At 41.0% G+C, this 27,911-nt stretch overlaps 1 protein-coding gene and 1 long non-coding RNA gene across 3 annotated transcripts in view; one reads left to right on the plus strand and one right to left on the minus strand.

Annotated features, from left to right (window-relative positions):
- The first annotated feature begins 4,888 nt into the window (after positions 1-4,888).
- Positions 4,889-16,828, plus strand: LOC134165063 (uncharacterized). 2 transcript variants are annotated; one of them, XR_009965351.1, is made up of 3 exons: positions 4,889-5,797; positions 13,279-13,393; positions 16,239-16,828. It is a non-coding gene; the product is annotated as an uncharacterized LOC134165063 (long non-coding RNA). The 2 variants fall into 2 exon arrangements; XR_009965352.1 differs by lacking the exon at positions 4,889-5,797 and adding an exon at positions 10,036-11,319.
- The window catches only part of SUSD5 (sushi domain containing 5), a 37,347-nt gene continuing 15,530 nt past the window's right edge, over positions 6,095-27,911 (minus strand). The window contains exons 3-5 of the mRNA XM_062621396.1: positions 23,872-23,990; positions 17,079-17,267; positions 6,095-8,014 (exon numbers count right to left, since the gene is read on the minus strand). Of these exons, the coding sequence (XP_062477380.1) occupies positions 6,735-8,014; positions 17,079-17,267; positions 23,872-23,990 (1,588 nt within the window). The 3' untranslated portion in view covers positions 6,095-6,734. The remainder of the gene's footprint in view (positions 8,015-17,078; positions 17,268-23,871; positions 23,991-27,911) is intronic.

The following is a 27,911-nucleotide window of genomic DNA, read 5'->3' on the forward strand; positions in this document are numbered from 1 at the left end:
GCTCCTGGGCGTAAGGTTTTCCATATCTATGCATCGTGGGTGGAAATAATGTGTGCAAAAAGGTTATGATCAGATTTTGCCTGTTGGTGAAGCAAATGGCATAGACTATAGTAGGTACGAGATAACAGAAAATCAGTTCCAGGATCTCTTAGGTTTGCCACCCAGAATTACTTCTTTCCTGCTAAAGAACCCCCTTTCCCTCTCCAGCACTGATTATTGGAGACTGCTGTGATATTTTTAAAGAACAAAGTATGTGGTAAAATAGTGCAACATTTTCATTCCACCAGTAAAATACTGAGCACCACAATCAACCTCTTTTAATTTAACTTCAGTGAGTTACACTGGGGATACATTTAGTGCCTATGAACCCTAATTTTTTCTCTTCATCAAACAGTTATTCAGCCATTGCAGGTCTCTTGGGTATTATCAAATTTCTGGTAAGCTTGTGGTTCTGTCTTTAAGGCTTCCTTAGCTGATGTGTTTTCGTGTTCAGCCGTTTCCTCAGCTCTTGACCTTACAGCTAAAATCCCCTGCCATTGTGCCTGTTCAGGTGGGGATTTCATGATTGACTCGGGTGTCCATTAGCCAGTGATTTATTTTTCTTCAGCCTACGTTAGGTAAGCCTGATGGCCTTTACCATTCCACTTAAACTGAGAAGGCAGCCTATACTCTCGTGGCCTCCTGAAATGGCACCGTGATCCCTTTTTCATTTCATTCAAGTATCTGTGGATTTTTTCTGGCTTTTTTAATTTCCACTACATATGGTCCCAAGCCAGTTCAATCTTCGTAAGTACAAGTTGTTCTCAAACCCTTCTTCTTTCCTAATGAGAAATAGCTCCTCTCCCAGTTCCTCAGTATTTATTGTGGCTTTTTTCAGCATTCTCAGGTTCTTTCAACTGATTTTTCTTTTGCTGCTGCTGTTGTTAGAAGCCAACATTTACATGTGACTGCAATAAATCAGTGTCTTCCACTTCTCTGATCCTGCCAGCTCTTCTTGGGAGGCTACGGGAGCATAGTTCTTGCCTCTCTTTTGCCACCCCAAATTCTCTCAGTTGTGAGTTGCCTGCTTCAGATGTTAGCAGCATCTGCAAAACCTGAGGAGATGTTTAGGTTTTGTCTCCATTTCTTTTTTTTCTATAAGGCTTATGGTATGATGCTGATGCTCAGGGAGACATCATTTGTTGAAGTCACTGTGTTTGTGTGACTTAGTTGAATGCAGCATAGGTGGCATGTGTCTGCTGATGCTGGGCTGACCATATTGATCTTGGTAGTAGTATTGCTTGTTACAGTGCCATACAGTTAATTTTCTTAGTAATTGCTCACATTTCCAGTAACAAAGCTAGCTCTTTGGGTAGCTGATGTTGGCTTTTCATCCTCTGGCAGATGGCTAGCACAAGAGGCTGCACACAATACAAGTCCAGTGCTTGGCCTCTTGATGGATGGGGTCCTGCGTGATGGGGAACTGCTGGAAAGCTGAAGATCAAACTGAGTCAGAAATGCTGGTGCATTGAGCTGGGTATTTGGTTATGTGAAAAACATGACTGGTGCTTGTCAGGACAATGTTTTTTTATGCAAGAGCCCAAGCTTGGTCAAGGGAAGAGATTCACAGCTGGGAAATCAGTGTATCTGACAGACTCTGCCAAGCATATAATCTTTCTCAAAGTAATACCTGCTCTTACTGATAGTAACTTTTCGTGTATTACCAGCTTCTTGCCTAATTCATCCTCATAAACACAAATATTAAAAAAGGAAGAAGGGTGGTGGGTGATTTTTCTCCCCAAAGTTTTAATTCTATTCCTATAAAACACCAGTATAGGCTTCATACTTCAGTGTCTTGTCAATCCTAATAGCCAGTGAAGTCAGCTACAAAACCCAAATACCTTTAGAATTACCAGTTCTGGCAAATTCAGTGGGAATTTGAATGTCTTGCTGGGCCCTTTCATTGTAGCAAATCTGCAAGCAGACCTTCACTACTTCTGTTGACATGACGTGAGCAAAAAGCAAATTCAAACTGCTTCATTTTCCAGAGCCTTACTCCTTTGGAATGCTAGGATATAAGCATAAAACATACTTGGGTGCTGTTCTCGATTCACCTGGAAAGCCCATCCAACCAAGGGGTGCCACTTCTTCCTACTTGCCACAGTAAGTCAAGGTAGAATTAAAGGTGGGTCTCCTCAAGACAAGTTAGTCCCCTGAAAATCCTATTGCATATCCTGCTTTACAATGCTTTGTCTCAATAGACTGTTGCCAGTAATACCTGCTGTGTATCTCTGCAGTCAATTATTGGTCTATATTGATAATGAAGGCAGACTCAAATAGTCTTTGTTTCTAGAGTCTTCACGAAAAATGGTTTAAATAGCATGCAAATTGTACAGCTCTGGAAATGGAGTTGTGATTAGGCAAAGATTTGTTGGATTATAGAAGTACAAGTGTTTATTGTGGCTGGTACTGAGAATAAACAGTTGCCTGCATATGCCTGCTACTATGGAAATATGTTTTTAAGTTCTAATGTGAGCTGTAAACCAAAGCTACTTCAGTTAAAAAAATTCAATACTTAAACTGTGGGGAGAGGTAGTCAGTGCCAGAGAAAACATTCCCATTTAATAATGTTTGAACATAGAGCTGTGATGCAGTTTGTAGCAAGGCAGTGAGAAAAAGCCACAACTAATCCTTCATTGCAGCTGTCTGAACTTTTGGTTGTCTGCCACGCTTTAAACAGCGACTTCTTTTTTCTGGTGACTCAAGACCTGAATGACCTAGTGTGGAGAGTTTAAGCTATATGAAATAAAGAAGGTAAGTAAGAAAGAGCCATAGCAAGTTGGCTTGCACACCCCAGCAGATCAGGGGTTTGTGTCCTGAGTCCTTTCCAGTGCCTAGGAAAAATATTAAATAGATACCTTTTTATTTATTTATTTCTGGCGAGGAAATATTCCGTGGTTTAGACACCCATCCCTCCTCCCTCCCTCTTCCCTCTCCTTAGAGTACCGATGAGCTATGGAAACCTTCTGTAGGGAGTTTTGAAGTTTTAAGTTTATAAATGTGAGCCTTATCTGTAGATGAACTTTCTAAGTTGATTTTTCTTTGATTGTTTTTAACCTTTTTCTTCCCTTTGGTGTGCATCACAGGTAGGCCTTTTAAGCACCATGAAGTAACTTTTCTCCTGATTAATTCTTTTGCAAAGGAATGGAACTTGCTTGCTTTCAAGTAGAAATATGGGGGTCGGAGGTGTGACTACTAGCTTTGAAGAAAACAACTGGGGGTTTCTGCCTTTGCCCCCTTCTTACTGTCTGAAATCTTACTATCTTATTCTAAGGGATTAAACATTTAAGCATTATCCTGAGCTAGTGGTAACTCTGTAGTGGTAAACCCTGTAGCCTTGTAACTCAATTCATTTTTTGTTGCAATTGATTTTTCCAGTGGTCCTTTTTCTGATCTTTCACAGCGATGTATTATGTTGTATCATTGTATTGCAAATTGTTGGGTATGAAAAAAAGTAAATTCTTTCCACTGAAGAAAAAAAAATAATCTATGCTGGCTTCAATGCCCATGGCAACGGATCCCCAACATAACAGCTTTTGAGGTAAAGTATGCAATAAGGCAACACAGCACAATAAACCCTATATTGTCATCTAGCTGGCAAATGCAAGGACAAGCACAGAAACTGAGGGTATTTCAGCCCAAGAATTTACTGAATACCTAAAATCCATGATCCCCCAGTTTCTGTACAAAGGGGAGCAAACACCTATTGGCTGCAAGGGCTTGAACCCCCCAAACACTGCAAGTAGCTTTGGTGTTACGACTCACAGGGAATTCTCAGCCTGCCTGACAACAAATCTATGCAAGGCTCTGCTCAGACACAACAAACAGTGTGTGATCTGTATGAAATGGGGTCTTATTTAACAGGTAGTTGCTAATACAGGAAAGGAAGAGAAAGAGAGATCGTATGTCAGTCTTAACACCAGTGAGCTCATTCTAGCCAGCCTCTTGTAATATGTGGCTTTCCTGGAAGAGGATGATACATGACTTCTGTATCACAGAGCAGCAGATCGATGTCTTAATGAACGGATGTCACCATCACAAAATCGCTCCCAGTATTTTCCCCTTTCCTTTTCCTAATTTCAACCCATAGCTGGCACTTTCAGCTCTTAATTCCTGTAATAAGTGACTCATCCCCTACTGTGTTTTGACTTTATCATCTTCAGATTTTACTGTACTGTATGGTTCACCATCCCTACTGTCCTTGATTAGCCAAGTTTCACACACCAAAGGAGATCTAAGTCAAATGTATCATTTGTGGGCTCTTTACCCCCATCTGTTTATTAGTTTCCCCAAGCTCCCTGAATCATTCTGTTAATGTGAAAACCATGAGTACAAACAGATGCTACTGCAAAAGGGGATAGATAGTATTCTGAAGCAGAACCAGCCTGGCAGCCTAAGAGAAACACTTTTCAGCTATGTCTTAAACTGTCTCCTACAAGACTTACCCAAATGATAAACCTGTCTTTCCTTCATAAACATGTAGGCAAACTGGATGATTTTCACAAGAACATACACAAATGCTTACTTTTCCTCTTTGGTACCTTGATCTTTATTTAAATACCTCCAGAGCATTATATTAATGTACATTTTCTGCTGGTTTGTGAATAACAATTATTTCTAAGCCTCAAATAAGGTCCCTGTATAATTTGTGGGTTTAATTCTATTTTGAGCCTCGTTTTCACATGTTCAGTTCTTGAGCCAAAGAGTATTGACTCTCATTTTGAATGATGCTATGCAGAGCTGTAACACATACTTGTATCTTCCAATTCGTAATGGCTGTCCCCAGGTTTATTTTTCAGCATGTTCCCATAAGATTACAGATGGTATGTTTTAGTTGAGTTAATCTCTATAAAGTTGCATAGTGTGAAATCCATTGGTTTTTTGGATTTATTTAAATGTTACTGCATAAAAAAATAGTTTACAACAGAAATCCTAGGTTATTTTGTAGTCTAGAATGCATTAAAAGCATAAAATCATGCATATGGCAGAGAACACAATATTTACAGATTTGTACAGTTTTTGTCCTTTATTTACTGTGGCTCTTGCCACTCTTACTACTCTGAGGTCAAATTCTCCATATGGCCATCATCTAAAAATGCTGTTTTCCTTAGCAGCACTGAGATTGATGGCTGTGTGTACAACAGGCCCAATTCTGCACTCCACTTCATAGTCTACCTTCCATGGAGTTTAAGATGGTTACCACTCTGACTCAAGGCAGCACAGGTCAACTGCCCCCAGTCACCTTTTCTTACTCCAGTATTTCAGTGTGTTGAACTACTGGCATATTTTGCCTAAGGCTGTGCACTAGAGTGGCAGATGAATTTATTTCTGACCTGCAGGTTATTCAGTTGCCAGTTTTTCTCCTGTTCATTCAGAAAGGTAAGGGAGAGCATTTCATACTAAACTCACCAGAACTATGTTAAGGGATTCTAGAAAACATCCTCTTCTCTCTCACTGGTTATTTTCAGGACTCTTGGAAATGGAACATGCTGTTGGAAAAGCCTCTTGTGTTTTTACACCAACACCCAGTCTAAAAGTCAAGTGTTTGCATTTATTAACTGGATGCAATTTCTCTCTTTCCCAGGTTTACTTTATCTTTAAAACCACAACAAGCAGCATTCAAAATGGATACCCATCTCCCACAGCCAGTGTCCACCCCAGGCACCCCTCCAGCTGATGTAAGAGCAGAATGGAGAAAATCAGTCCTTCCACAGAGTTCACATGGCAGAAGTATTCTACATGGCTTCAGTTGCCAGAGGTACACCCAGCTGTGAGTTCAGTGTCCTGGTCAGTCAGTATTGTGTTCAGAAAAGCAGCTGGCTTTATATAGGGTGTCCCTGGAAAGTGCTTCATCACTGTTTGGCTGTGTAATAAGAGGCTATTCATTATAACACCTGTAATCAAAGGTGCTCTGACTCCTGCTGATACTCAAGGAAGAATGGCACTTACTGTATTCTCTGAGTTCCAGGGAGACATCATGATTCCTATAAAAAGGTTAGTATAAGAATGGTACTTCTTCGCTAAGGCTAAAATAACACCTTCCAGAAAACTAGCATGATGATCCAACACTTGTGGCTTGTTAAGTTCACAACATTGAAGAAAAGTACCTTAGTAATCATTGCAGTACTATCCATTAAAGTACAGTAGCAAATGGCTTTGCATTTTAAGACACGTCAGGTAATAATTTGTTATGGTGGTTTATCCTGACCAGCTTGGGCAGGCTCTAAAAAAGGAACAACACCAAATGTGTGGTTGCTCCAAAAACATCTTCCTCCCCTCCTTCCCTCTTTCTTTCCTTCTTCCACTGAGACTAGACCAAGAAGGCCTGACCAGCCCTGCCATTACATTATAACCAGGTAACACAGAAATTAATCAATTAATTTATTATTAATAGGAGCAAAATGTAAAAGCAGAACAAACTGTAGATGTACTACCAAGCACACGGTGTCCTGTTGATACCTCCAGAAGACTCCTGTGATAAAAACATACAGATTCTTTAGCTCTTGAAAGGTCGAATGTGTTAAACTGTGACTTCAAAAGGATGAAATCTTTCCTGTCTTCTATGTTCTTTTAGCATTCTTGTTTTCCTTCTGCTTTCTGCACTGCTGGATTTTAGCATCCATGAGTCATGTGATCCTTCTAGCATCAGTATGTTTTCCTTCCAATTTCTAGCATCTCTGCCCAAAGGCCCCTGGTTAGACTTTCTGCATTTCGATGTGCTGGTGGTGGTAGTGGTGGTAGCAGTGATGCCTGGGTTGACACCTTCCATTCAGTTTATAGACAGAATTTTTCTGCTGCCGTTTTTTGAAGAACCACACAGCCAGTACAGCTGCAACCAGTAACAAACAGAGAAGAATCACAATTACTGCTATGATAGCACCTTTACTGGACCTGGGACAATCCTCTTCCTCACATGGATCAGAAGTGGGAATGGGCTTTTCTCCAAGGCCCTGGGTGAGATTTTCTTGCTCAGCTAATTCCTGGGATGATGTGTCAGTAATGATACCTGGAGCTGGTGCAGTGGTTGCTATTTGTGCAGGGTGGGTGGTTGCTTCTTTTGGTTCTGCATATGGAGTGTGATCAGAGGGGCTGACCGTCACAGAGGTTTCTGACATGGAGCTTTTTAAGCTGGTTATGTCAAACAGCATCGTTGCACTAGGCTCCTGAGTCACAGTTTCCAGAGATGTAGTTGGGTGGTCCCATGCAGTATCATCATAACCTCTGCTTGTGCTTAAGTTCTCCAGACCACTCACTGATGTAAGTAGAACTGGTGTCTCTTTGGTCCCTTCATCATCTGCTTTTGTTGTTGCTGCCACAATCTGTGTTAAACCTTCCTCTGGAGCTGGGCTGCCATTGCCTGATTTTCTTACTTCAGCATGATTTGGTTGGTCAGTTGTAAGGACAACGTCATCTTCAGTTCCCATTGAACCATCAACTTTATCCCCTTCCTCTTCATCATCCTCTACCACTTCTTGCGTTACTGGATAGCCATCTAACCATGATTCATCAGTGATGGCAACTGCATCTATCTCTGCCTTTGTATCATTAGTTGTGAGAATGGGTCCAATGGGGAAATCCTCACTGTCGTAAAACATTTTGGCACCAGGTTCATCATAGGGTGCCTTCACTCCAATGTGGTTATCACCTTCAGAAAGCTGTGCTTTAGTGGAATCATCTGTCTCTTTCTCTGATTCAGGCTCACTGAAAGCCTCTGATGGAAACCAAAACAAGTTTTTTTGGCTTAGGAGTGACACAGGGGATTCAGTTGGTGCCCTGCTTCCTTTTTCAGAAGTATCTGTGTCCTGAGTAACAACTTTGGTACTTCCAATTCTTTCTTCTGAGCTTTTACTGAAGGAAAGCTGTTCTTGCTCCTGCTCCATTTCCTCTTTGCCATTGACGTGTTCGTTCTCAACAACAGGTATTGATCTGTCATCAGGAAAGTTATCTTCATAGTCAATGTGCGCCTCGGTTTCATCTAGAAACATTAAAAAAATCCAACACAAAAGACAACGCTTAATTTCTCCAGAAGAGCACTGGGCTCATTTGTTACAAGAAGCCAAGAAGAAAGGTGCAATGAGGAGTGACTTCTAGGCAGTAATTTTCATTCCTTGTGAGCTCTTCAGAGCTGCCCAAGGAAGACCCCACCACCAAAGCTGATACTGAGTTTTGCTTATCTTTATCTGAAGGAAGGAAGATGCACCCATGACTGCAAGGACAGAAAACTCCAGCACTTAAAGCCTAACACCTAGGGATCAAGGTAACACCATCTGCAATCAACTCTCAGCTTCCAATTTTAAGAAACTTCATGTTACCAAAAAAGAAAGATGAGAAAAAAAAAACAAACAAAACCAAACTGGCCAACCCCCCCAAAAACCTGAATGCAACAGAGAGGCAGATTAATCTTAAAGTCTGAGTTTGATTTAGAAATACTCCCTATGCCTCAACAGGCTTAACCACTCATAGCAAAATAGATTTAACTCAGAGTGTGAAACTGAAGGTTTGAATTTGAATGAAATAATGCATTGTAATTTATATTTCTTTCACTCTTCTAAAAGACCTTAGCTCAATGAATAATTTTCCAAACCAGACAGGGTGGTTGATTTTCAGCTCACACAAGTTTTACTCCATAGAAGGTTGATGTAATTGGTGAGATTTATGCTGGCATTACAAGCCCTAGAAAATAGTGCCTTAGGATGTGGAAAATAAAACAAATGAATCATGGTGAGAATTTTTCTTTTCAAGAGAGTGTTTAACCTTTCATGAAGACGGTGAAGCAATAGACCTGGCATGACACGGGAAACAAGGAATTAATAGGCAAAGCTGTATTACAAATCAGTGCATTCATAAAGCCTTATCTTTTTTTGCCTTTTTACACTCCACCAACTTTGAATCACATTTTCATCTGGGGCCCACCTCAATTTCCGAATGAGTCACATTCTCCTTGGAGACTGCTTCCCAGACTTCTGGCAGAGCCACATTTGGTCTGCTCTTAAGAAAGATTAGAAACATTGTCAAACCAGTCTGACCAAAACCACTCAGTAGTGATACAGCTCACACCAGCTTGCTTTTTGCCAGAACAGCTTAAGCCAGGTGCCAGAACAGAATGAGTATTAGCAAAAGGTATTTTTCTTGGAATAGCATCCAGGTCTACCAGAAACCAAAGCAGTTATGCTGAGGAAACCAAAATGTGTGAGTTAATACCTCTGTGAAAGCTATCATGTTGGAGAACGGGATGTTCTCAGTAGGTCCTCTCATCTCACAGCATGGGTGTAGGGTGAAACCTGTGCAAGATACAGCAGTGCCAACAGCAGACTTCTCTCCTGCCTGGTTCTGTTGTCCTTATCTGCTTGTGTAATCCTCTAGATCCTCTCCATCCTTTCCAAAGCAGGAAAAAAATTCATCTGGTGCAAAACCAACTTAACAGACAGGGGAATCCATCTCTTAGAAGGGAAACCTTCCTGGTAGGACTCTCACTTTTCTAATTCATCCTAAAATCTTTTCCAACATTATTTCAGGCTTTCATTAATGACTGGAGGGTCCCTCTGAATACCAAAACATTTTAACAACATATTTATGAAGCTCTGTGTGGCACTGACCATCACTATGTAGCACAATAGCTGTCAAATGCTAGTCTCACTTTGTCCCTTGTCTTATTTTCACTAAAGAATTTTTCTACCTGGCATGCTCTTTGCATGGAAACGGTGCTTCAAGCTGTTTTGTCCTCTTATGCTAAAAGTTGGTATCTGGCATGCCTGCTTCATTGAAGTCCAGTGTCTCCTAGGACAGCCTATAGGATATATATGTGCATTGGAACATCGTAATAGGAGAAGTCACTGTTTACCAACTGCGATGGTCATTTTTTCCTTTTCTTAGATGAATCTTCAACCATGTCTGTCCTCACCTGTACCTCTAGTTTTGCTGTTCATTTACTTTTCAGACTACTACAGCAATCCAGCTGAGGACGAAACGATGATTTTTACGTTATGGCTTTCTAGTGCATGCACACACGTCCGTGAACAAAAATTTCATTCATATGCTTGGGTTGTTTCCTCCTGATGTATTCTTTAGTTAGCAGTGTGAATGGGGCAGCTAGTATTCATCTTATTTACCAGTATGGATCATTAGTGAATGCTTAATAACTGTAGTAATATGGGTTTTATAGAATTTGAAGCTCTTTCCCTTTAGTGCTTCTCCTGCCATGTGCTTTCAGCCCTTCAGATGAGAGTCCTATGGAGGCACATCAGGAAAGAGAATGTGCTTCTAGGAAAATACAAGTCCTCAGTCTGTCAGAACATATTAAGTGTTTGCTGAACCATCAGTCAAGTCTCCATCAAACCTGCTGTCTTTGGGCCTGATCCTGCATGTATAGAAATGAATTGGTGCTTTCTTACTGTTCAGCTGAGAAAAGAAAAAGCCCATTGTAGTCTAAAGAGAGCCTGAGATTGGAGCTCATTATGCACTGCTTGTCACTGCATAAGGGAGTCTTGTTCCTTCTGACAATCAGATTGTGGCCTAAGTTGTAAAGCCTGGTATAATGTATTTCCATATGCAGTCTCCTGTATTTGTATAGTTTATAGCAAAGACTATGAGCATAACTAATGTTTGTGTATGGGATGGCAGAATGAAAGCAACTATTGAGCTTTCTAACCATCAAAGGAAATGCAGACCCCCTGAGTCTGAAGCTTTGATTTATATGATCCTGAATTGACTTACACAGTAATAATACTCTATTCTTTCTTCTGGACCTCAGACCTTCAAATGGGGCCTGGACTTAGTATTTAGTGATTTTTGTGTTACCATGACAATATCTGAAGTTAGTCATGAGCTTGATTTTCCAGAACAGATTGCACAACTTTCACACTTCTTTTTGCTCACCTCCTCAGCACTTACCTGAGCTTTTCAGCTCCCTGAATTTTAGTGTCGGTACTGAAGAGCCACAACCAAACTAGATTCAGCTCCACCTCTTATCCACATAGTTGTAATCTATATGTTTATACAGTTTTTAAAGCTGCTAGCAAGTGGTTTAAAAGTGGTTGCATCTTCTTCCCTATCCAGGCAGGTCTGTTTTTAAGAAGAGCCAGCACTGAAATGAATTAGTCCAAGACCAAAATCTTCCTATATTTGGTCATCGTTACATCTTACCCCTACCCTCCTCTGGCAGACTCAAGGATCAGGGAGTTTTGATTCACTGTCTGAGGGATTACTGAGGCTGAAATGAACATTTTACAGCAGCACAAGCTGAAATGGCATGCTACTGAAGATGTGAAACTCAATTAAAAGGTGAAATCCTTTCCATTTAGCCTTGTCTTTTCTGGGAAGCATCCAGACCTTAAAGAGCTTTCATCTCCTTCAACTTTTGATCCTAATGTGAAAACAGTGACCAAACGTAGACACAGGCAAAACCAAAGAAAGAGCCTGGTTTTCCACACTCTAGGATCAGTTTAATTTTTCTTCTAGATAGCATATTGGCATCCCAGCTGTATTTTGAGTGTTGCTATTTTGGACAGCCATAAAGTGCACTGCATATTTTGAGGATGTATTTTTGGAGTACAGGAAATTGAAACTTGATTCTATGTAGACCATCATCATAAACATTTCTACTGTATAAACCCAGCTTTATTCTAAGAATCTCAAAGTAGTTACAGTGAACATTAACAAGAGGACATGTGTCTGAAAGGGTAGGAAGGAAAAGAGCATGTAGACCGATTTGCCTAAGATCAGCGTTGTAAACTAGAGCATCTTGAAGAATTACCCATTTGACTTGGATCACACTTCTCTCAAACCAGCCAGAGTATGCTAGACAGAAATTGTTTTGCCTTTAGTCTTTTGCAACAGCTGCAAGAAGGATGACTTTTCATTGTAGCAGAAAGCCTGCTAATGTAAATAAATAACCCATCATCATTTTTAAAAGTAATTCCATTTGGCAGAATCAGTTCATGCCTGATCGATACCTTCCATTAATCTAATACAACCACTCAGTGACAGACCTGAAAAGAGAACCAAAGTTTGTCATAACAATTGTTTTGACAAGTCATGGACATATTTTGTTCTGATCTTGCCTGTCACAACTTTTCCTTTGCACTCCCAGACAAAAGCAAAACAAAGCAGCCCCAAATAAGATTGGAAGCCAGAGACATTTTGCTTTACTCTGCCCGTTAAAAAAATAGAAGGAAAAGAACTAAGTGGTGCTGGCTGATCATGCTTACAGAGCAGAGCACATGAATGTGAATCAACACTATTCCTCAGGACTCAGAAAGCAATGTTTGAAGTAGTGAGAAGAGTTGAACCAGGCGAAAAGACTGGGAGCTGCAGATGAAGCTTTTGGAGGTGGTCAAAGTCAGCCGAATCTTCCTCACACTGAAATCAGAAGTCTGGTGCTCAGTGTGGAAGTCAGACCAGCTCTGAACACACTAGACAATCATCCGAGTGTTGACACTGGAGAGATTCTTTACGTGCGCAGCAGGTATGACCTCTCCTGCCACAAGCTTATAGCTGGGAAAACCCAAAGCAGCCAAGGGAGAAGGAGAAATATGAGACATTCCTCTTGGGCAGTTTTAGAGCAATGACATGATTTCCCAGCCACCTAATCCACCTTCTCTTTGAAGAAGCAAACTCTCAAGGATGCAGCTTAATGCAATACAGCCCTGCCCTCCCTACTGAAATGTTCGTATTAATGCTTCTGATACTGAACCTATGGTTCATTTGGGGAAAGACAAAAACAAAACACATTTAGCAATGGTCACTTTGGTCTCTGTGCCTGCAGGCCAGCCACAGCATGGCATGTCTACATCTGCTTTCAGACCTTACTACAGTGCCCATCTTCAGAATGTATTTTGTGAAACAAATGTGTTCTTTCCACAGAAAATAAACTGCAAAACCCGCCTATTTCCCTGTTCTCTGCTTAAGGTTGCTTTGTTGGGTTGAATATCCCTATGTTTTCAACTAGAACACAGCATCTTTTCATGACCAGAAACTGCAGGAAAGACTAACTGTACAGAACCACTTTTTTCCTTAAAAAGCATCTTGATTAAAAATTACCATCCATTGCCTGGTGTGTGCAATGCACAGTAAAGCCATTTGTAATGTACTGTTTTCTTAATTTCTTACATACTTTATCCAGAATCCACTTAATATAATCCTGAAATGATTTTGTTCAGTTATGCCCATAGCCAGATTTTGCCACGTATTTTGGATTCTATGTTTATTGATGCATGATATATGTTTTCATTGAATTTAAAGATTTACCAGCTGTATGGTTGTACACTTACATCCTGAGTGCCAGAATGGACTGTATCTCTTCTAACTGGATCAAAACAGAGAGGAAATATGATCATAAAGCTACTTCAAAGAACATGTAAGTGCTATATTTAGACACTGCTATGATGATAGCTCTTTGACACTGTATTTGTTCTGGGCAAGCAACTGGGAATGTAGTACAGGCCTAATGGTATTACACAGATAAGAGAAAAGCCCAGTTATTGCTGTTTAGTCTGATATGCTGCTTGGACAGCTGGGCATTATAATGTGGCAGTTACCAAGTAATACTGTAATACACATCTGTAACATCCACAAATCTCAGGCAGCTTTATGAAGCTTTATCTCTCTTTCATGGATGAGGTGGAGTAAGCAGCAGAGAGCAGTATAGTGACTTGCCCCATCTCAGTGCAAGATGTAGGAACAGGACTTCTTTTAATCCTGTGGCAGGAGTTTTCTCCCCTGGTCCAATTGTGTTGGCATAAGAGCATTGGGACCACTTCACATTTCCAGTTGCTCACCTGGCTCAGATGCAGAAGGAGGGATCTGTATCACCTCACCAGCCTCTAAACATAGGACTTAAATGTTCATTGAAGAGGCTTCGCCATCATTTTCCTTCTGATGTCAGCCAGTTAGGACAGAAATGGCCCTCCCTGCCAACAGGGATATAAATTGTTGTGTCATTACCCATCATAATAGGGAAGTTACTCTTGCCTCAAAGCACTTAAAAAGCAGCATGTGTGCTGACTTCTGGAGTACTTAAGTAGTAATTATTCTGCTTTCTCCTGTGACCCTAAAATAACTGTTAACCATTAAGTCAGGTTTCTTTTAATTAAACTCCCTTTTTTGTTCTTTTTCACTGAATTCTTGCTTTTTTAAAAGTAATGAAACCTAGTATCACACATGTCAGTCTTCTGTAAAACCTTCTTTCCTAAACAATAGTGATCAGAAGGCTCGAATAGCTAATTATTAATTGAACACATATTGTGGTTTCTATCCCACATCTTACCTTGAAAGTGTTTGAGAAACATTAACCAAAGGAAGCCCCTCAGCATGAAGTCTACATTTAAATAATCCAGAAAGAAAATTCATAATCCACAATATTACAGCTGCTCCCATGTTCCAGTGTTGATGTTTGTGATTTTACAGCCACATTTCCCTATTTCTTCTAAAAATATTATCCTCTCCCCTGCGGCTGTGTGAAAGGCTCAGGCAAAACGGGGAAATAGACTATTTACCCAGGGAAAACAGTGAAACACACACAACTTAAATAGCCTGATTCTTTCCCTTCCTTATTTTGGTGTCGTACAGTTTTATTTCTATGTGTGATAAAGTCAGCATTTTCACTAACCTCAGTGAAGGAAAAAGAAGTACCAGTTTGGTGCAGATTATAGGAGATTCAGACCCACTGGCTTATCAGGTGTAGATACTCTTTTCCTTCTCTCCCTCCATGCTCCTCCTTCACTGCCTGCAGTATTTCACTTAATCATCTGAACTGCTGTTTGTAAGAACAGTTCTGGAAGATGAAATAGTTCAGAAAGATGTTGGAATTTGTCTTTGTTTCGTATCTCTATACCGTTTTGATGGCTTTGAATATCTGGTTCCCTGGTACACAGACATGACCTGTTTCTGCTAAGAACGAGTTTGACCTTTTCTCATGATTATGCGCTGCCTGCTGGTATATATTCATGAGTAAAAATAGCTCCTTGTAAGTCCCTGGGCATTAAGGAATACATAGGTTCTGAAATAGATATGCTAACTTGAGCCCATATAGATAGCTCAGCTACCCGACAGCTGCCCATTCCTTTGCTGAAGATTAAACTGCTTTGCCAGAAATATCATCTTAAAGGTGTGATATCTCTCTGGAAAAAACCCACCATAACATACTCTGATGACTGTTCTTGAATATTGGAAAGAGTGTGAGCTTTATGCATAGAGCAGGGTAACATGGGAAAGAGAATGAGAAAGCAGAATTCAGACTGCGGCCATGTCTGAACTCATGGTACTGTTTAACGTATGTTTAAACAAAGGGAAAGTTCAGATCATTGCACAATTGAAGTAACATAAAAGTGGATTTTCCTGAAGGTTTAAATCAAGGAAATGTCACTATTATAGCTTCCCATAGCTTTTACATTATGTTCTTGTTTGTTTGGGGTGTTTTTAGTCAAAGCCTGATTCCTTCAGTCAAGTTATTCGGTAAGAAAATCCACTGTCATTCCTTTTAATGGAGTAAATATCTGGACAAAACTCCTGCAAGCATGGTACAAGATACAAATTTGCCTTTTTATTGGGGCAAATTAAAGAAGAATACTTGGTTTTTCTTTATTTTTAACTTTTCCATCTAGCTGCTTAGCTCTAACCCAAGTGTTTCTGCCCCTGTCACAGACTTCTGTAGCACAGGCAGCTCTCTTAACTTACACAGATCTCTAATTTTCCTAACCTACCAAAAGGAAGTGGTATTTACCATATGTGTATGGCCAGAAGCTCAAAAATACTAAAGCAGCTAGGAGGAAAGGGCTAGTAAAAGCTCAGATCAGCCAAACTAGCTTCTTACAAGCCAGCGAAAAAAGTCTGGGGCTTAAAAGATGGGCAGCTATTGTGTTACCCATTTTGCATCCCAAATAAAAAAATTCAACAACACTTAAAGGATGGCCAGCTCAACTCAACCTAGAAAATATGAAGAATCAGGGGGAGTTGCATATGGGTCTGCTGTGCCCTTGAGAAGTATTGACCCCTGTCTTCATGGGGCCACAGTACTACCGTGGCGTCTTGTCTTTTCTGTAAGGAGGATGCTATCTCAGGGGCCTCAGCATGTACCATCACATAAAGATGTACGGGTGGTGACTGGGTGCTAAAATCATGGACAGCATGTCTATGGTAAGGAAAGATGTTTATTATGTGCATGCCTACAAAAAGACACTGACTTTTCTCTCTTCTTGCTCTAGGTTCCCAAAGGTGAGAGCAAACAGCACATTTTCATTTCAGCAGCCTGCTCTGTAACAACTCTGTGGCTTCATGTGAAAATAAACATAGCAGAAGATAGACAAAACCTGCATTGTGCACTCTATCTGGTAAGCAATGTCTTTGGCTCTCTGGTGCTGCCAGGGAGCAGCTTTTGAACTGCTCTGAAGAAAATAACCTCTGGCATTTCTTGTACCATCAGTAGGAATCCCTTACCTTGAGTAAACTAAGTAAGTACACAGAAAAGTTATAAACCTCACCCAGTAGTAGAATGAGCAAACACAAGGTTATAAACAACTGATCTCCAGAAAGGGGCTGATTCTGATGTTAAATACACAGGTGAAGGATCTTCCCAAAGGATATTTTCTAGTAATTAAAAGTTATGTTCGGTACTAAAGAAAAAGGGCACTTGGGGGGGAAAAGAAGAAAGATGGTTGACTGGAAGGCAGGAGCTGAATGCTAACACTGGGATAAGACTCAGTGAATCCCTGAAATGGGTTTAGCAGATGCAGATAAAATAAATATGGCATAAAAATTCTGATTTTTTTTACTTTCAGTGGCTCCTGCTACCCAGAAAAAAAGAACTTTATGCACACTGAGTATGAGTACGTTATTCTGTCCTGTGGTTTACTAGAGATGTCTGCCAGCAGGGCTGGAAAAGCCCTGTTGAGCCAGCTAAGTCATTGATGCTGCAGTCACCAAGAACTTCACTGGGGCTTCATGCGCCCAGGAGAGGCACCCTTGTACGCCTGAAACCATCTCTGTTGGGCGGATGGGAGGCTGTGGCCTCCTGGAGGGATGCTTCATGTGCTGGGTGAGCTTACCTTTGACACAGGCCTGAACCTGCCCGTACCACTCCCCGCAGCTATTGCAGAGCAGCGTGAATGCCGTCTCCTTGTTGCCCATGATGTACCCCTGGGCACAAACATACAGCAGCTCGTCCCCCATTTCAAAGCCAGTGTGGCCATGCAGGATGGTGTGGGGGAAGGATGGTGGGTCCCCACAGGGCTTGTCTGGAAGGTAAAAAGAAATGAGATTGCAGAGACCTTGCAAAAGTCTTTAAATGCAGTGCTAACAGCGGTGCTAAAAGAGTTACACCAAGGACAAACTTACACATGTCCACGGAACTCATACATCTCATCTGATTGATGCCCTCATCCCCCTTCATAACTGTTTTCAGCTGTAATTGTGTAGGTATATATTAGGCTATAGCTGTGATGTGATAACTGTGATGCTATTGATGTGTAACTGCAATGCACCTAGAGGGCCTTTGTTTCCAGCAAGTTAGCTCAGGATGTTAAGGTACAGCTGTCTTCTCTGCCTGCTTCTACAAAGGCTAAAATAGGCTTGGGTGTGCTGGGACTGGAAAGCAAAAGTTTGGACACAAGTAATTTTTCTTAACTGCAGAATTGCTTATGGAGTTGTTTATGGAATTGTTTAAGACTGGCACTTTAATGCAAGCAGGCAGAGGCTCAGTAATGGCCCAGTCTGCCTTCACAGAAAGGAAAGTCCAGGTGGTCACCAGCCTATTCCTTCTAGTCTTTCACAAAATCAAAGGTTTCTTCCCTGATGCTCAAATTCCCCCAATTTTAGGTTAGAGGCACCCTAAAATAAATGGTGACGTGTGCTCTTCAACAACACCCAGGGGTAACACAGCTCTGCTCTCTGTGAGAAGATGAAGAGCTAAATATTTCAGGGTATAAAATCTAATGAGGTGTTTGATAATATTTCTGCTGATAGCACTAAAAGCCAGGAAGCCAAAATTGCTATAAACAATAACAACTCATCTGAGTTTTGTGTTGCGTGAAAGAAGTGCAGAGAGGAGGCAGACAGAAAACTGCTGAGCCCAGTGTAAGCTGGATTTTAACTCTTTTCAGGTTTGAATAATCTTGGCTATTAAAAAGGTGGGTCAAGATTTAAAGAACTTGTAAGCATTGGGGTTTCTCTTCACTTAAAGATCTTTCTCTTAGAGGTGCTTTTCAAGACATGTTTGTCATGTCCCCCTTTCCTCCAGATTTTTTCCAGTCTCTTTTGGAATAGACATCTCTTGGTTACAGAAAAACCAAAACAAGAAAACCTATAACGCAAGAACATGGTTTTACTAAAAAGCCCAATGGACAAAGTGTGCATGTTACTACAAATAAACACTTCTGTATTCTTTCTCAAATCTGATTTTTCCCAGTGGTTCTAGAGCCCTTACTGACTGTGGAAGAAAAACCAACTGCTCCACTTGCCAAAGTAACTGAAGATTCAAACCCTGCTTTTGTCCAGATACAGAACAACCAAAAGTGAAAAGACTAATAAGTAATAGCTCAGGAGTTCTCATTAATTACATGGGATAGGGAAACTTAGGGCCAGGTCTGTGTTCTAGCATGGATCTTTCCTGTTGAAACAGTTGGCCTTGGTACCAAAACCTGTTTACTTAGTTGGCTAAGCAACGATTATGTTCCTTGGAAAGACTTTTGCTTGGAAGCTGAAAAACTGATCTCCAAGAGTATGCTCCTAAACATGCAGAAGGAGAAACATCTTCAGAGAGCACCCGTGCTACTTTGCTGAAGTCTGCTTTTAAGACAGCATCAGCATGAGATGTTAGAAACAACATTTCCATTGACACCAGTTCACGTCCAGGGTTTTCCATGGGCAGTAGTTTTGACAGTAAAGCTTTTTTCCAATCTACTCGCTGCAAAAGCTCAGGCTTTCCTGCTTTTGCCCCAGGGACCCTCTGCAAGATTCTTGTGAGTCCCGGCTGCAGCTTTTCCCATCATCTACTCCCTTCAGACGCAGGCAGAGGTAAATCCATGTTTATTTGGAAATACGATGTATTTACGTTGCCGGTTGTTTGCCTTGTAGTGCAATGAAAATCCTACGATCAACATCCCCGCTCTGTGAAAGTCCTTTTGGATCAGGCTTTTGGAAATTGTCTGCTGGGTCTTGCTGACCACTTCTCAGCCAGGTATGCTGAAAAACATCTGCCACTAATTGAAAGGATACGCTACCGAAGTCAAAGCTTTGAAGTCTGTTCTCCGTAATGTAAACATACATATATATACTGTCTAACACCTTCAGAAGTTAGTGGGAGTTATGCACACACACACACACACACTGACAGAAAAAACAAGCTCTTGAGGCTACACAAAGCTCAGTTTATGTACAGTCTTATGGAGGCTTGGCATCCAAGGAAGTGAGGAGCAGTTAGCAGCTAATGCCTTTCCTGTGAACTGGTGGGATGAATACAGATTGATGTGGATGAAAGGAGTAAAAAAACCACTGCTTCATAGTAAAGCATACTTCATTTATGTAGCTGCTTCCATCAGTACAAATGGAAACCATGTATCTGCTCTGAGGGAAGTCTCGATCCCAAAGCTGCATAGGATAATTATACATCAGAGGGTATTCTTATCTGCAAAGCCTTGCTTCTTAATCGTATGGCCAGAGGAAGCAGAACAGTAACAGTTAAATTAGTTAAGTATGGCAAACACTTTCAGAAAGAACATTGTAACCTACCAGGAAAGAGGAAAGCTGAAAGGAGCTTTACTGTAAAAGCTAGCAACAGACGTGGTCACAGAGAATTATGAGGTACTGAAAGAGAGATCTGACTGATGTGTGGATAGAAAGAAAAACAGAGATTTCAAAGATATTAATGGATGGACACTCTATGGGGAACTTTTGACTCTCTCATATGAGACTTTATTAGGTCTCATCATTGCTGTAGAGCATATTGAGTGACAGCTTGGACAAACAGAAGTGAAAGCTGGTACCCTGCAAAGACATACCAAAGTTCCTGCATCCATTTTGCTGCTGTCCTCATCTGTGTAAGACGTAGAGGAATTTTCTGGGCTGCAGCATCTTATGGGTCCTTGTCCTGCTGTAGTCTCAGTTGCTATGACAATTCCTGCTCAGCCTTTTGCCAGACCTGTTCTTTCTGGTATAGGTACAGCAGTAACACTGGGACAGCAGCTCATCAAACTGAGCCACTCCTGTGGACAGGCTTCAGGTTTTTGTCTGCAGCGAGCTGGCAAAGCATGGGCTTGTTTGGAACAACAGCCTCTGCTCAGTGCTTTCTTTCCTTACTGCTGAAAAAGGCAAACTGAAATACATAAGCCATCAAACTTTGATGGGTGGCTGAAGCCAGCAGTCATTCAACAAAGTCTGATTTGCATTTACGCTCTACACACTACAAGTCACTGCCTGTTTCATTTTTCTATGGTGGCAGTAAATCAAAGCCTTATGGAATAGAGATCTTACTTGTTGCCTGTAAATATCAGTGGGTCACTGAAAGAAAGAACCAGGAGAATGTGGGAGCTGTTAACAAAGAGATCTTTCCTTTGTTGCATTTAAAAAGCAATAGAAGAAAGGGAACCAAGAGGATTATACACATATGAAGTTGAATGGCTTGTGGTCCTACAAAAAAAGAAGATTCATAGGGAAAATTCCAACTTTCTGTTTTTCTTGCTTTATCTCTTTTATACCTCAGGGCGTTTTCTTATGAGCTTTGATAGAAAACAAATACACACTCTGTGTGCCAGATCTGACTTACTTGGTGATACTCAGTTTTCAGAATAAGCAGAATCTAATGTATTTTTAGGTCATTTTTTTGCACTCAAGGCTAAGAGAGAAATTTTCTGATCTCAACAGATCCTGGGCTGCTACAGAATTGTCTTCCAGACCCTGATGTCTGCATAAAACAGTTGTTTACAAGAAACTGAGAAGACAAATGTCTCTGGACTGCAAACCCCATGGCTATACTCACAGTATTCACGAAACATTGCAGCTACATCTTTCCCTGTCAAACATAACTCTCACTACCAATTCCCTGTCAAACATAACTCTTAGCATCAAAGACTGCTGTGATTCATCTGTGGGTACAGAACAAAATCCATTCCAGAAGCACAAAGAAAGGTATGTCCCTCTCTTTGGGATTCTTATTTGTAAAAGCCTGATTCTGTAAGCACACCCAGAGCTCTTGCTAGCATTTGACCAGCGTCCTAGCTATTGAGGCATACCAAGGTGTATGCTTAAGCAGTTCGGCTGAACACATTAATGCACTAAATGTTAATTGATTAAAGATTAATTATAAATCAAGGTCTAAGAAGGCAGTTCAAGATGCCTTTCGCACAACTCTAAGAACTAACTGTTCTAAGGCAGAATTGAGAAGAGCTGCTATCATCAGCTCAGTTTCTGAAGAAGACTGATGTGACTGTTCCCTCTGTCTGTCCTCAACATGCCTGTTTGTCTGAGCCTTTGGCTGATCTCAGCCAAGTCTGACCAAGGCAGAGCTGCTGAGTGCCTGCTCATTTTGATGATTTAAAAGAGGAAAGAGCCACAGCAAGGCATCTTTTCCATTGGGGTGGGCATAAGTAGGACTCAGCCCTTACCCATCCCCACAAGCAGAGCTGGCCAGGCAGGCAGCATTGCACATGGGTGGACAAAGCAGCATATTCGTAGTTTTAAGGCAGCCACAGCACATGCAGCCCTCAGTCCAGCCAGCCATGCCCAAACCCAGCAAGGAGCTGAGAGTGCCCTGAAGGCAGGGAGATGGTGGGTGGAGGGTAAGAAATACTGGAGAAAGAACCAGATTAATTTCATATAGGACTGCAGATTATTGGCTGAATACGGAAGAAATGAAAGGGATTCCAGCCCTTGGGATTCTGTGATTGCTGTTACCGTGAATGGGGATATAGGTCTCAGTATAAAGAACCTGGGATTTATCACGTTCGGCAGGGCAAACCAACTTGCTATTCAATACACAGGTCTTAACACTAATATATTACTGTGTTATAATTGAATTTGTATCAATTAAAAGCAGTGTCCACTTTTCTAAAAGAAAAAAGCATACTGGAGAGGTTTCAAGTAAGAAACAACTCATTGGTCATAACTTAGACATGCAGTCATTGTCCACATGTATAAAACAGCAAAGCAAATGTGCTGTCTGAGGCTGTGATGCAGGGTTTGCTGCTTCTTACTGGATATTTACTTCCCAAAGCTACAAGCAGCATCCCTGAGGTGGAGGGTGTTCTTTCAGTCAGCTGCTTTGTGCTGGCTTGTGTTTCTGTGTATTACACTTGCACATTAAAGCTATTTCCTTCCTGGATTTTGCTCTTTTCATACCCGCTACAGTCTAGGCTCTGTCACACAACTTTGCTTTAGCCTTTCTATTCAAACATTGATGATGAATCCACAGTTTTTTATATATTCAAATCAGAGGGGACTTTATTGTCCTCAGAAACGTTTCAGTGTGTAAGGACTATTTGGGGAGCGCACTGGCATGATCATCTCATTCTGTCATCAGGAAACTCCCTGCCTTGTACAAAATAAGTTGTTCAGAATGGTCTCTCCTTTGCAAATGATCCGAATTTTCCACGGCCACAAGCAGTAACCAAATGCAAAGGGCAAAGACAATTCCTTTCCCAAGATCCAGCATCTACGTGTAAGCTCAGAAGCAGCAGGTGGAGACAGACAGGGGAGCACAAGGGCACAACGGGACAATAGTGGCCGGAGCAATGATTTCAGCATCCCACAGCTGTCCCACCCACTGCAAGGTTCTTCTCGGGGGGGGATGATGACAAAAGAGAGATTTGAAGGAAGACAATGAGAGAGTTCTGCAGATGTTTACAGGGAGCTGCTCCTACATGTGAGGAGCTGCATGGAGGAAAACACAACGGTGCTTGTGTGACAGCACTAGCAACTGGGTGATGGAGCTGGCATCACTCATAGCAGCACGGAGCCTGGAGTTGATAGCACAAGGTTTACTTAAGAGGATGGTCAAACCCTGACATTTTTGAATGGCTGGGTGCACATCAAATAATGCATCACCTCTGCCACATTTCACTTAAATCATATTTTCATACCTGCTGCTGCCACTGACTATCAAAATGCCACCCTGTGTGGTGAACTTACTGTTTCTCAGTAAATGCCATCTGCTTGCCCTGCTTTCGTTGGAAACGAGGTATGAAACTTTACTGCCAACAATAATCTATTTCAGGGGTTCCAAACTTCTTTACACAATCCTGCCTACCAGTAACAATTTACTCTCGGCCTTGAGAATCCATCTTTGCTTGCAGGTTCTGGCGATATCGAAATGTTTAAGCATGAATGTAAATTGGAAATAACTTGGTTTTCAGACTCATCCGTGACATATCACAGTCCCTTGTGGGCTGGTCTACACTTGTTAACAGAAAAAAACCCAAACCAAACCACAACTGAAATGAAGGCAGTGAAGTTATTCGTATATAAATGTTGTATACTGATAGGTATGCAACAGTGTGGTGTTTTGCAGTTGGGAGTCAGCTGAGCTACGTTCATTTACATGCTCAGTATGGGAGATGCTTCAGACATCTCTGTTACATCGGTGCCAGATATATTCCTTTCCATAAGGTTCTGTGAACACCAGTATGGGGTCTTCCAGATCAGTAGTGCTGTTTGAATGTGCTAAACTGCAGCAAAGACAAATGATAATGCAATTTGTTTTCTGCAACCAATGTCTTTGCAGCAGTTGGCTCACTTAGTGGGTGACTATAAAGATTTATTCCTTAACATTCTCTCTTTGCTTCTCAGCAGTAGAATCTGTTGCAAGACAGCGATGACTGTGCATTATTTCAATAGTATATCAGTGCTGACCTTCATCCTTTACACAAAAAGCATCATAATGGTCATTCACAAAGGGATCGGTTTCAATTTTAACATCAATGGCTTTCACGCTCTGCTGTTTGCTGCCCGTCTTTCTGCATATAATTGTCCTAAAATAAAGAAGAAGAAGAAAAAAAAAGTAATCAGAAATCTTCTGGAGCTGTACATGCAGGTGACATTTGGAGATCTTTTATCACAGTAGTCAGGCTTCCGCCTCAGCTGAACTGTTTAAGAGTTGTCACAAAAGGCATGAGTGTGGGAAGAGCTACAAAAAACACTAAAGGAGAATTAGAAGTAATTCAAAAAACGTCTGCTGGAGATAATTTCAAGGCATAAGAAGCAATAAAGTGTGTTTATCTATTCTCTAATACTTCTAAGCATCAGATGAAGTCCCAGAGTATTTTAGGTCGCATTCTGCTCTCACATTCCAGCAATACAAATTGCCATCAATGGCACCTGGATAAGAATGAATAAAAACCTCAAGATTATAAATCATTAGCATTTTACATCAAAAGACCATTAAGTCTGCATATGGAACTGCTCAAAAGCTAGCACAGGCAAGCTCAGAAAATTCATCTTGAGTTCTTGGAAGAAAAACTGCTTGTTTTTTTTGACAGTAATTTCCAACCTTTGTGTAAACCCCATTACTCTGGTTTGGTACTCAGCAATACCTGATCCATCCTGCTGCCCTTTGTAGGCTTGAACAAAGGTAATAGATCTGTATTTCATTTTACAACTCCATAGATGCTGGACGTGAAGGAAGCGATTAGTAATTATGTCTTCTCTCAGCTGTGCTGGCTGCTTAAACCTAACAAATAGAAGACAGATTGTTGTAGAAAACACTGCTTTTCCTGTTACACTGAAGGTTACAAAGGCTGGGAAAGCGAATTCAGCCCAAATTTTTGCAGCTGGATATTAATGGTGTGGGGTTTATTTTTTGTGGACAGCAGGTTTGTAGAAGCATTGCAGGGTCAGCTATTCTGGTGAAAGCAAGACAAAAATGCTTTCTACAGAGGAATCCTTCCAGTGGAAGAAATTTATCACTGCGCATTGTGCAATGGCTGAGCTAATTTTGCCATCAGTTCCATGCTCAGTTTGGGGAATAAAATCAATGTGGCCCATTCACTGACCGTGGAAAAGATCCAGTGGAAGCCCAGTATTTGATCATGTACTTAAATACTGTGTCACAACTGATTTACACAAGCGGGCTGAATTATGTCTGTACAGACCATCTTCATTCTGGCATGTGTTAGCTTTTGAACAGTTAAATACACAACTTTCATGTTCTTTTGGTGTAAACAAACAAAAGCAACATGAAACAAGCCATATGATGGTGGTCATGCATATGTACCAGAATGGTTCCTACCACACTTCTGCTCTGGCAAACAACATGACGCCATTGCCTACTGAAAGCTCCTTTTCCTTGATGATATCAAATCATATATTTCTTTTGTAAGGAAAACACCCCTTGATTTTGCAAGGAAAACACCCCTGTATTGTCCATACAGGTTTAAAATTAAGTCCTTTCAGAATTTAATGCATTTAAAGCCTGAGTCCTCTAAGCCAGTAGTAATTGGGCACCTGGACAAAAGTGACTTGATCTGATCAGTTCAGATGACTGGGAGAATCAGGCCATCAAGTAGAAAGTTTTGTGTGTATTCTCATGTCATTGCACTAGGTCTTACAGGGCCTAAGTGAATGAAACAGCTTTGCCTCCTTTCAAGAAGCTACTAACCAACTTTAACCTTGCCAGTTACTCACTTAGGCACTTGGATCAGTTATGCCTTGCAGCACTGAGTAGACACATACTGACAGGTGTTTAAAGCTCCCTGCCTTTCGTCTGTAATTGTGTACTGAAGACTTCAGTCTCTTTTAAGAAACAAACACTAACAGAGATTGTTGCCATCATGTAATTCTGGTCTCTGAAAACCAGCCCGCATTCCCTCCTGTGCTCAATCGAGGGAGCCACGTCTGAAAATCTTATCATGAATTTTCTGATTTCTAATTCGAATTTTGACACAATATATTGTGCTTCTCTCCAAAGCACTGTCATTTCTTTATCATTGCTTCAGTAGGCTAAAAAGTTATCTGTGGACAATGCATCTTTAGTATAGTCAGGTCATCTCCAAAACAGGATACGTAGCTCACGTGTATGATTGTGTATCTGAAAAGCAAGTTTTTCTTACTTTTTTATCCCAAGTATTGCAAGTTTGTAATTGATGGATACACTGATTAGTGTATTAATTTAAGAGCACTTTTTAGCTGCTGTCCAATGAGACCAAACTTACATAGAATCATAGAATAGTTAGGGTTGAAAAGGACCTTAAGATCATCCAGTTCCAACCCCCTGCCAAACATAGGTTTGTTTTACATAACAATTTTATCATTACACATAAGGCTGTGACATTAAGAGTTTTAAAAATGCATTTCTCACTAAACCAAGTCTCCTGTGATGAGAGAAATCACGTCTTGTACACATATAAATAATAGAAAAAATACAGTCTATTTAATGTCTCTCATTCCTTCTTTTTGTCAGTGGTTTCCTACTACAAGCTCAGTCTTGCAAGATTTAAACATCTTCAGGAAGCTCTTATTACTGCTGCTGAAAGGAGCTTCAAGAGGGCTCAGCATTTCTGAGTAGTGGGTATGAGGATCAGACCTGCAATGGCATTGGCATAGGAATAATCTCTGCAGTCACTAGCACTCCAGGTATGACTGAAAATATACAATAGTATCTCTTTTCTTTGAGTTCTTGGGGGGGGGGGATGGGGGTATAGTTTTCCTTAAATCCTAAAATGCTAGGTTTTCATCTGTAATTACAGAGTAAATACATAGGTAGGGCTTTGTCTCAGTTCTAAAACGTAGGTTCTGATGCTTTTAACTTTCTTACATTTTTCATCTGAGGACTGGAAAAGGGCTATCAGTTCAGAATTCAACATATTTGAACATTTCTTCAGCAGCAGTGTTGCCATGCTGAAATAAGAAACAAAACACCATGTATTTTTCCTGCTCTTTCTAGCACCCTCCTGAGCGTTTGGGGAAATACATTGCCTGGTTTGTTTCTTTCCTATCCTGAGTAGTTGCACTGGGGCATGCATCATAGTTGAGAGAATGACACAAACTCGGTATTTTTCTTAGGGATATACCCACCTACCCAGGCATTTAGAAGAATGTAGTCATGCAGGGAATTTTATTCCTGTTATGGTTGCTTTCATGTAATAATTGAACTTAAACAGACTTGCTCATTACTCAGCATATGTTGTGATCTGATGCTTAGAGCAGTGTAATGCATGATTTTGTAGCCTGTATTTAAGAAATGGATGCTATTTCATTTTTTCTTCTAGGGAGATCTCTCATGAAAGTAAACCTGCTCAGAAGAAACATACCGAGTTCAGAGTGCTGGTCATCCATAATAATCCTCTATATTTAATACACATCTGCATGAAACATGAAACGTCTATGCATCCCAGAAAATGACTCTTCCACAGCCATCAACTCACAATCATGGCATAGAAATCAGACTTGCTACAGACTTTGTAAGTACCATATGCTATCATTAAGGCAAAAATATAGTGGGGAAAGGAGGGGTTTTAGTGGTGCTGACAACAGCCACTGCTCTCTGATGGAAAGGGGGAGGGTGTCTGATGGTGCCTCCTTTGGTTCCTTGAAAAGCCAAGCCAAAAAGTACTGAGAATCTTCTCAGTCCACTGCCACGCAGCCTAGGAGAACAACCTGCTCCATGATGCCTCCTCTCCTCTCACGTGAGTAAACACAGAGCACTATTTTGAACCTCAGCTTAATTCCTGCCCTATGATATGACTCATCCAACTAAGAACAATTAACAGTCCTTCTTCTGTACCTACCCCGAAAGAAAGATCAAAGGTTGGCTGTACTGATCACTGTTTTCCTGTGCCATGGCTCACATATTGCATTGATCGTGTTCACACACGATGAGCGAACGTAATATAAAGTGCAAGAAGGTGGACGAGGCCTTGGGTGATATGATTTAGCGTAGGGTGTCCCTGCCCACG

Source organism: Pezoporus occidentalis, unplaced genomic scaffold, assembly GCF_034315485.1.
Source record: "Pezoporus occidentalis ecotype Australia unplaced genomic scaffold, CSIRO_AGI_Poc_V1 ctg107, whole genome shotgun sequence".
NCBI lineage: Eukaryota > Metazoa > Chordata > Aves > Psittaciformes > Psittacidae > Pezoporus > Pezoporus occidentalis.